Source organism: Octopus bimaculoides, chromosome 9 (assembly GCF_001194135.2).
Source record: "Octopus bimaculoides isolate UCB-OBI-ISO-001 chromosome 9, ASM119413v2, whole genome shotgun sequence".
Taxonomy (NCBI): domain Eukaryota; kingdom Metazoa; phylum Mollusca; class Cephalopoda; order Octopoda; family Octopodidae; genus Octopus; species Octopus bimaculoides.
The window spans coordinates 71,619,757-71,630,592 of NC_068989.1; the positions used below are offsets into that span (position 1 = coordinate 71,619,757).

The 10,836-nt window shown below is 36.2% G+C and overlaps 1 protein-coding gene across 3 annotated transcripts in view; it reads right to left on the reverse strand.

Moving 5' to 3' along the window:
* Positions 1 to 10,836, reverse strand: part of LOC106869090 (GTPase-activating protein skywalker) — a 74,982-nt gene that overhangs the window by 36,056 nt on the left and 28,090 nt on the right. For all 3 annotated transcript variants that reach the window (XM_014914616.2, XM_014914615.2, XM_014914617.2), the window contains exons 4-6: positions 9,934 to 10,035; positions 7,539 to 7,629; positions 2,358 to 2,449 (exon numbers count right to left, since the gene is read on the reverse strand). In XM_014914616.2, the coding sequence (XP_014770102.1) occupies positions 2,358 to 2,449; positions 7,539 to 7,629; positions 9,934 to 10,035 (285 nt within the window). The remainder of the gene's footprint in view (positions 1 to 2,357; positions 2,450 to 7,538; positions 7,630 to 9,933; positions 10,036 to 10,836) is intronic.

Below are 10,836 nucleotides of genomic sequence, written 5' to 3' on the forward strand. Positions count from 1 at the left end.
TTTCTTGCCTTTAACCCTCCAACGCGGAGTATAGGCCACTTATAATTGAATTTCATGTCGCATAATTTCTCGCTTCTGTACTTATACTGTGTCATGAATGTCTCCCTTTCTCTAGTTCCTTTTGTGTTGATCTACGCCACGAGTTCTTAGCCCTACCCCTCTTTCTAAATCCATTCGGATTCCACTGTAAAGCACTTTTCGCTACATTTGGTGTGTCCTTTCTAATTGTGCTACCAATCCACTTCCACTTTTTCTTCCCTAATCGAAACTTGATTCGTTCTTTGCCATAGCTCCATATTGCTTGTGTGTTCGGGCCATCTGATTTTAAGTAATACTACGCAAGCATCTGTTGATGAATGATTGTATTTGCTTATTTGACTTAACTGTTGTTCGCCATGTCTCAGCCCCATACAATAACACCGCTTTTACGTTATTAATCATGTAATAAATATATTAATACATTTTTAAACATGCTGAAACAATTAATTTGGATTTTCTAGAGATTTAACTTATTTGTCTTAAATTTCACGGCGTACCGTTAGTGAACCTTTGCTTAATATCAAATACAGAAACACATTAGAAAATGTAATGCTTAGACCAAACATTGATGGTCACAGATGAAACACTTTTCTTTTTTCATTTCTGTGTTCGCAGTTAACCTGGGGTTAAGAACAACACAACAGGATCATTGAGGCATGCTGTACGTAGTCGCTCCACCTTACATGAAATAACAGTCAAATCTCCTTTGCATCGTTCTCAAGTATGGGAGGTATGGGCAACCTTTTCCGAAAAGCGGGTCACACGAGACATGGCTCATTAGTAGGCGGGCTGTACAACTAAAATAAATTCAAGGTAATTTTTTGTTAGGTGCGCCCCATTCAGGAAGTCTTGCGGGCCGAAGATTGCCCATGACTGAATTACTACCATCTGAAGGCAAATGGCATGCTTGATGAACATAGCCTTAAAATACGGAATGATCATGGTTGGAATGCTTGAGCAGGGTAGTTAGTGGCCTAAAGAACAAAGTCGCTCCACCTCACTAGAAACAACAACCAAATCTCTCTTTAAAAAAAATGCACATCTAACATCTTAACCAGAGCAAAAGACATTTGATATAACCTTAAAAAATTACCGACAAATGACGTAAACCTTAATATCCATGAATAGGTTAAGTTGCAACATTATGGACGCTAATAAACACAACATTATTATAACATCTGAATGAATTCGTATTGTATAACGAAGTATTCTGGTGTTTGGAGAGAACAATAACATACTAAACAGGGAAAGGAAAAAGTCACAATTTTTGGCTGCGGTGAAAAAGCAAGAGAAAAAATATGTTATCACTTATAGAAAGTTAACAACCCGAGAACCGAGGTTGAGACTTGATATTTTAGGTATTATACTACAGATGTGTGTCCAACCTACCCCCGACTTTGTTTCTTCATAACTTTCTGAAAAACGCATATTTTAAGGTAATATTTTCAACAAATACTTTTCAGATGATGTAGATTACGATTATGTCGGAATTTGAGGAGAAAATAAATTGATGGGGGGGGGGGGGCTGATAATTCACGCACCTCATCAGAACGAAGAGACAGCTGAGGTACTTGAACCCCCACCTTCACGTCAAATTCCGAGACAATCTTTAATGTAGTCCAAAACATACCTCTGAAAACTCCATGAAAAAATGAGGGTGGGTGCACACATCTATAATTATAGCATGTCTTGCGATACGGCCCTACGTTGTTAAGTTACTTTAATTACTGTAGCCTATCCTGAGTACTCATTGTGCATACCTGATACACAGACATACACGATATAAGCCAATCTTTCGGTATTAGTAGACAACGAACGTCATTCACCAAGACAGATAAAGAGGCTAAGCTGAATAAAAAAATGTGAATGGCGTCGTCTACTAATACTGAAAGATTACATGTGTTTATATATGTGCGTGTAGACATATACATACGCAAAATTGTTACATTAAAATTAAAGAAAGCGAAATTAATAATGCGTTAGAATACTGACCGAAAAGTCACGGTTGGAATACCATCACCAGTGCTGTGCTTATGGTACTAACAAACTGTAGAATAACTCTTGAGTCTTACTGAACCAATCCACCAAAATATAAGAATGAACACTAAGGAGGTGCGGTACCACTAGAGGCGCTGTACCAATTAATTAACAAGCTGTTTCATTCGCATATAATGCTGAACCAAGGCTGTCTTATATAGGAAGTATCTGATAGCTTAACAACCTCTTTAAAAGGAAGTGAAACTAATAAAATTTATTATATTCATAGAATCTGTTCACGAAAAAGAAATTCTATTTGGAATACATTGAATTTTTCTTACCTTGCCGAATTTATCCACACGAATAGACAGATTTTCTATAGAATGTTGAACAGCTTGTTGAACGGTGTGGTTAGCAGAAAGAGGCTGTTTTCCTAGAAAAAGACCAAGATAATACGCACATAAAAAAAAAGGTTCCTTTGTAAAATTAGCTAAATCATCTTGTGAAATTTGAAATAAATTTATACAGGGGATGGTAAAATTCAGCAAAACATGCAGTAAAATACGTATAGAAAAAATTAAAGCATTAAAAATAGTGTTTAACGTATAAGGCAAAAAAACCTCCTACATTCTGCGCGGCTATTTGGTGTGGCGATCATGAAGTTAGGCAGGTAGAAATGGTGTCTTCATGTAGCTAATGTTTTACCATGTTGTTTTCTTCAGTTATCATCATGGTCTGGACTGGTACACATTGTGCGCTTACTATTAAAATGTTTATCAAGATTGGCGAGTTCAAAGTTTTTTTGCCGCAACTTGCACACTGGTTTTTAATATAAATAAAATACCATCTTAGATTGCTGAACGAAAATGCCTGTTTCCATACTGATTGAAAGTGAGTTTTTGCGATAAAATAAAAACATCTTTTTTTTTTTTCCTTATCTATAAAGATTTAAGTTTAGTTTTTAAAAATTATACTCAAACAAAAGTCTCGATTTCAATTTTTAAAATTATTTTGTATTCCTACCACGCCCACCACTATAATTTTAGATTAATGAAAACCCTGTGTATTCGACTTTCAAAATAAGAAAAATATCCTTGAATCAAAAATTCTATTGATCTAACTTTAAAACTGCCTTACACAAATCCTGAACTCAAACAGTTTCATTGTAAAATCTTGTTGCTAAACCAACTAGTTTATTAACATTTAGGGTAACTTGTTATAATACTCTGCACTCGGATGTCAGGAATAAACAGCTCCAAGAGACCTCACCTTCATGAAGCAAAAAAATTAACCTTTTGTCTCTCCTGTGTATTAAAAGACAGGCAAAGGGTTAATTTTCCCTGGCATCCAAACATATTTGACAAACTTCCTAATTTTTTTCACCCATTAGAGTAACTTGTAACTTATGAAAGCAAAGATTATATTTCTCGGAACGTATGCAACTATTTCTTACTAAATGTCTGAAAACAGTTATGGATGTTTACAGCGGCGGCTCATGTATAGGAACTGCAACACCCACCTATTTCCACTCAATATATCGATAACATTCAATATAATGAGTCCTTTTTTCTTTAATTCTTTCTTTATACTTGTACATTATATAATCCTTAAGCTTAATGTTAGTAGCCATCCCCTAGTTTATGAAAAAATACAAAAATCATTGTATAGAACTGTGTGCTTCACAGTTTCAGCAATGTAGTGTTTCGATAGGAAGCTTCGTGTTAGGGAGAGAGAGAGAGCACTGCGTGAACGACAGGGCTGACCCGGTATTCTGGTGAAAAGTAGTGTTTCTTTTTGACTCTGCGTGTGTTGTGCTTAAAAACGTATTTATATTCTTGAATGTGATAAAGTGTAGAATTAGATTATTATCCTGCTTCCAGCTTCAGTTTTGCTGCCAGGATTTGAAAAATAGTGCACATTCTGCCCCCCACCTTATTTTGTGATTTAGGGGAGAGGTTGAAAAACAAGGGGGAATTTGCGGTGATGTTCAATGAACAAATTAAAGATACTACCCAGCAGTGGCTAAAATGTGAACCGATCAAGTTTATGTATAAATTTTCTTTTTGTACATTTGTTTCCTTTTACACAATATTAAAACAACAGCTAAAAATATTCTGAAGCAGCACCTACACTAATTTTACCTATGAGTTGCCACTGGATGTGTAGGACAAACTTAAGAAAATGCTTTGGACAAATAGATGGGACTTGGATTTTCCTTTGGGAAAGAATGATGGCCTACCTAAGGCAACTTTCTAAATGATACGAGAAAATGAGCCTTGTTTTCTTTTTTACTGTTTTGTTAAAGAAAGTAGAGTTGTGCCTAAGATCCTTACTTCCAAGAGCCACCCACACTGGAGGGAGGAAGTTACTCCCAAACTAGAGGCCTTGGAACAGAGTGGACCCTACAAAATGCATGCAAGGTCTTGGTGGCTGTGTAAAACAAGGTCATTGATTAAGACTGCAACCTAAAAACTCAGAATTCAAAGAGTCAGAACAAATACCATAAGGTACCTCACACTGGAGCAGTACTTTATTTCACTGACCTTGAAAGAAAGAAAGGCAAAGATGACTCTGGTCAAATTTGAAATCAGAACAACAGAGTCAGAAAAAGTATTACAATGCCTACCTTCTTACAACACCACTAGCCGACCAGCTTTAACTGTCTTAAATATAATTTTATGGCAGGGCTGTGATTTGAAACCACAACAGCTCAATAACAAGAAATAGGTCACAGAATATCAGAGGACTTGTCCTGAATTCTGACCAATCAAATTTGTTAGAATTCTATGATAATGGAATTTTCCACAATTTTCCTGCCAAAACATGACCATAAATTGCAAAGCACCAGAGAATCATTGCACAGCTATTTGACTTTGGGTTAAAAAGGAACATTTTGTCTCCAATGAACACAGAACTTTCCTGCAACTCACCAACACAAATATGTAGCTAATTCTTGGTCAACAAACATGATTCACTACAGGCTTTCAGTGATACACTCTCTAACAAGTAATTATCTTAATCATTGTAATCTTTATGTATAAATGTTTTCCTTGAAAACTTCAAATGAACTTGGTTTTAATATGGGTAAAAAAAACTGCAGTGAAAATCAACCCTGCCAATTATTCAACACTTAAATATGCATGCATACAGTAGATTTGAACTCAGAATCCATGAGCTGGTAACCCAATACTATTTCTACTCAGCCATTTGTTCTGGTTTCATTAACTATTGTTTAATATGTCTGCATGTGAGATCAATTGCTGTGCAGTTTAAGTGTACAGCCATATTGTGTCATGTAATTTTTGATAAAAGGTAAAAAAAATTCCTGTGGTGGTGGGGATGGAAACTGAAAGAATCCCATTGCGCACGTGTGTGTATATATATATATATGTGTGTGTGTGTTTGTCCCCCCCCCATCACTGCCTGACAACTGGTGTTGGTGTGTTTACATCCCAGTAACTTAGCAGTTCAGCAACAGAGTCCGATAGAATAGGCACTAAGCTGAAAAGAAAAATTAAGTCCTGGAGTCAATTTCTTCGACTAAAAAAACCCTTGAAGGCAGTGCTCCAGCATGGCTGCAGTCAAATGACTGAAACAAGCAAAAGAGACAAAATCAATGAGATGGTCACAGCTGGCATACCTTTGATCATAAGTATGCTCAACTGTGATTGTGCTGGCACTAAACAATGACAAAACAACTATTATAACTCAGTTGTGTTTATTGTGTGATCCTGATTTAAGTTCTCCAGCTGTGACCATCCCATATGTTTTGTATATCTGGGACTATAGTGTTCAATGTAACATTTTATTTTTAAAGAAATATGATTTGAGAGTCATTTGGCTGCTATATCTAATAATCCAACCACCACTGTCACATGTTAAGAAAAAAAAGCACAATTTGTTAAATAATATTAACAACCTGATGTGAATTCTTCATTAACATCCTTAAAGAAAATAAATTTAGCAAATACAGTGCAAATAATAATAATAATAATAATAATAATAATCCTTTCTGTTATAGGCACAAGGCGTGAAATTTGGGGAGTGATATAGTCGATTACATCAACCTCAGTACTCAAGTAGTACCTAATTTATCGACCCCACCACCTGAAAGCACAAAAGGCAAAGTCAACCTCGGTGGAATTTGAACTCAGAATGTTCCAGCAGACAAAATACTGCTAAGCATTTTGCCTGGTGTGCTAACGATCCTGCCAGCTTGCTGCCTCAGTAATAATAAATATAATAATAAATATAATAATAACTCGTAGTACCCATGGCAATTCTATAGTTATTTTAAAAATCACAAGATGAAGTTGTATGATTTTCTAAAGAATTTGAGTGTGTAGCCACGTTGTGTTCCCTTCATTAAACACGCACTCTCTTTGCCTCTCCTTTCAACTAAATTACATACCCCTATGTTGGCTTCTTTCAGTTTCTGTCTACTATTACCAGATCCACTCACAAGGCTTTGGTCGGCCTGGGACTTTAGTAGAGGACATGTGTTCAAGGCTCCACACAGTGGGATTGAATTTAAAACCATGTAGTTGGCAAGCAATCTTCTTAGTCACACAGCCATGCTTGTGCTTACAACAAATTTACATATAATCATGTTGAGAGCCAAACAATTATTTTAACCAAATTTTGATTGCTTATAGAAACGGGTTGCCCAGTTTTCTGTATCAGCATCACCTTACATTATTTGAATGTTATTTTCCATACTGGCATTAGAGGGATCTCACAAAGTCACCTAATTACCCACCAGAATTTATCATCATTATCTAGTACACACAACAACAGAGACAAACTGATCAATATAGTGGTTATCTATGTTGTTGTTTCAGCACAGTTTTTATGACTAGATCCCCTTCACATAATGAAATCCTTTACAGCATTGGCTACATTTATTTTATTGTGCTTGTAGACATAAAGAGTATGTTCCCAGCTGATACACTTGCATTAAAAACATCTATTACATTAAAGGTGCTAGCGATCGATTCCTAAAGCATCTGTTATGCTGTGGAAAGGGGATGATAGAAGTAAATGACAGAGGGAAAGAGAGATTCAAACAAACACAACTGCCGCACGCATACATACACACACTCACAAATGCTATTAGTGCATACACACACACAACAATTAGCTGTATATGTGTATGTGTGTACAAGACTAGGAGGGGGCATATCCGTATATGTATGCATGCCGTTAGTGTTGACATGTGTATAAGTGTATGTTTGCACACACCAGTAATATTTTGTTTAACTTCTCTCTTTTACACTATTTATCTGATGATGCAGTCTTTTGAATCATTAGATCCTTGACACACCATCCAACTTGTGCCCGGAAAAGGACAGAGATGTTGAATGATAACTATGATGGTGTGTGTAACATTTAAAATGTCATATTGATCTTTAATACTTGGGTGGTTGTTTCTAATTCAACTATGAAACATCCACAAGGTCAGGCAGTACATTACTACACATTATTACAAATTATATATTGAAAAAAATATTGTAGTAACTTACCTGATTGTTTGGAGAAGAGTGTTAGTAATACAATGGACACTCTATAAAATACCTTGAATCCTTCAAGCAGGTAGCAATCAATTACTTTCACCTGAAATTAAACATGAATGAATAAAGAAAATAAAACACAACACATCAGTGAATGAGGGAGGCTCTACATTGGGGCTGGCCAACCTGAGGTTTTTACCTTGTGGCCTGCTTGATACTTTCTTGAAATGGGTTTATTTAAACAAACATTTAAAAGAATTTATCAAAAATTAACGATTGTAATGAAAAGTAAAACGGAAAGATACTACTGTTTTGGCAATGATAATATTTCATGTTGAATCAACAATCATTCATTCATTATTGTCATAATAGCATGAGAAGGCATAATATTTTCCATTCTGTCAGTATACAAGCAGCCCTCAAAAAACTTTTTGTGATTGAAGTGGCCTGCAATGTAATTCAAGTTGGCCAGGCCTGCTCTACATAGCTGCCCTACCTGCTAAAAATAGCAGCCAAATACCCTTGGAATCAAAACTAGCATTTTATATAAGGAAAGAACAGACTGGATGATGTAGTGTGAGATGTTTCTAAAAAAATGGGAGGGCATACTTGGAAAGGTTTTGATCAAATGTCTACTCAAGCAGGGTTGATCTGAGCCTAAACAATAGTAACACATTAGTGCACTTTTAATGGTGGTGGCAGAATTGATACAACACTAGAGAAAATGAATTGATGCATGTCCCTTTGTGGTCCAAGTTTTGAACCCCTCTTGGGACAAGAAAACAATACAAGTAATACTTTAGATATTAATAAATATCAACTATAACCCTAACCCCTAAGCAATTTCAAGGGTCTTGTACCAGTGCAAGAAACTGGTTTTGTGATGTGGGGGTCAGTAAGTTGACAGAAATGGTACAATGATAGATTAGATGTTTTGCAGTAAGTATTTCATTCTGTTCTCTCTACATTCTGCGGGGTCAACATCCCCATCTAGCAAAAAGTTAGGAAAGCATTGATGAGAATTCAAAACCAACAAGACCTGAGAAAGGAAGACCTTCTCTCGGGGAAAATAGCCCAGAGTTAAGAAGAGTGGAAAAAAGTCATTGATAATCCATGCTCTGTAGGAAGTGAAGGGCTTAAGATGCAAAAAGTCTCTCAAGTTCAAACTCAAGGATTATCTCAGCCTTTCATGTCACCAGTTATGACAAAGATGAGTAGTAAACCTGGAATTGATTAAATTGATTTCTCACCTTCAAGGTTACCCTTTTGAGGCCTTGTGACATCAGCATTAGAAAATCAATAATGTGAAGTCATTTGTAAAAGGCTATGGCTATCACTTGCAATTGAAGACAATTCAGTATCAACTTGTATTGTGTTTTTGCTAATGGTTTTAAGTGCCCACCCATGTAGTTGTGATTAGATACAGACACTCTTTTAATCCACCCCACTCCTACCCTTGACCCAGTACTTGATTGGTACTTCTTATTTTATTGACCCTGGCAGAATGAAAGGCAAAATTGACATCAGCAAGGTTTCAAATCAGAGTGTAGAACACCAGAACAAATAATACTACAACTCATTCCAGCCAATCTCCTAAAATACTTCATGGTATTTGTTCTGACTTTCTGCACTCTGAGTTCAAATCCTGCCAAGGTCAACTTTGCCATTTATCTTTTCAAGACTGATAAAAACAAAAAGTACCAATCCAAGCCAATGGATTGGTGGAATTGGATGAATTGGATGCCTTGCAGTATTTGTTCAAGTTCTTTGCATTCTGAGTTCAAATCTCAGTAAGGCCTACTTGGTTATAGCTTTGGCATATTTAACATCTTTTGTGCCATAGGAGTCCATTATATTGTAAGCATCTAGCACCAGCTTTCCACTTTGAGGATATCTCCATCCATCCTTCTCTACCTTAATCAGTATCTGAGGTCCCTATAAAAAGTCAAAGACAGTGCCTTTCTCCTTGACCAAACAATGAAATAAATAAATAGGTGCAGGTATAGCTGTGAGGTAAGAAGTTTGCTCCCCAACTGCATAGTTTTTGGGTTCAGTCCCATTGCACAGCACCTTGGGCAAGTGTCTTCTATTATATCTTCAGGCCAACAAAAGCCTTGTGAGTGGATTTGGTAGACTGAAACTGAAAGAAGCCCATCATATATACATGTGTGTGTGTTTGTCTCCCACAACCACTTAACAACTAGCAAAAAGTGTCCAATAGGATAAATACCATGCTTAAAATTAAAAAATAAGGACTGGGGTCAATTTGTTAGACTGAACCCTTCAAGGTGGTGCCCCAGCATGGCCACAATCCAATGACAAAACAAGTAAGAGGTAAAAGATAAATAAATAAATATAAACAGGAAATTTTCAAAGAATTACCAAAAGGATAAAAAATGCTACAAACCAGAAAATGGAATGGTAAGTCTCTGAAAATCCACCAAAGCCAGTCATGAAATACAGTTTCTGTAGATTTACTGTGCTGCTGGATATAACTATGAGCAGATCTCTGAAAATAAAAAAAGAAAATGAATAAGAAAGGTTATAGATCATCCTTTGTTTTTTTTAATTAAAAAATAACCAAATATACTAATTTGCGAGAATTATTTATGTATTTATTTAATTAGCAATTACATTGTGGAAGATCCATTTTAACTATCTGAAAATACTGAAAAATTTATATTCACTTTCTGTGTTTTTGTTTATGACTTACTGGGTCTAGAGGAAGGAACAGTGCTATAGTCTTCACAGGCTCTTGTAGACCAGTGAGATTGATGCCATTAATGTTTCTCCAAGGTGCCAAGTGATGGTGTTAACCCAAGTAATAGATTAATGCTTCTATCTAAAGAAGCCATAGCAGAATTTTAACTCTGAAGACAAAGTGCCAGAACAAATAGTGCAAGGCATTAGGTCCAATATTCTGCTTCGAATTGACCCCAAAAGAATAAGACAAAGTTGACCATGACAGAATTTGAACTTACAGTGTAGAGAGTTAAAACAAATACCAAGAAGCATTCTCTCCAATGCTATAATGACTCTGCCAACTCACCACTTTAAATGTGCAGAGCAGTGATAATGCAGAGCATATGAGGGGTTTTGTTATGTCTCAAGCTACTGCTATCTAGCACCTTCGGATGATCTCTACTCAACACACCTACCACGGCCAGACTACCTCTATTTATATGTCTTGGGAGATCCTACTTCTTCACCTGGGGGCGTCGACACAACAGTTTTTCAGTCTTGCTGGTGGCAAGGTGACCTCTATAATGCTGGTGCCATGAAAATATGCATTCAGTGCACTCTGTAGGAT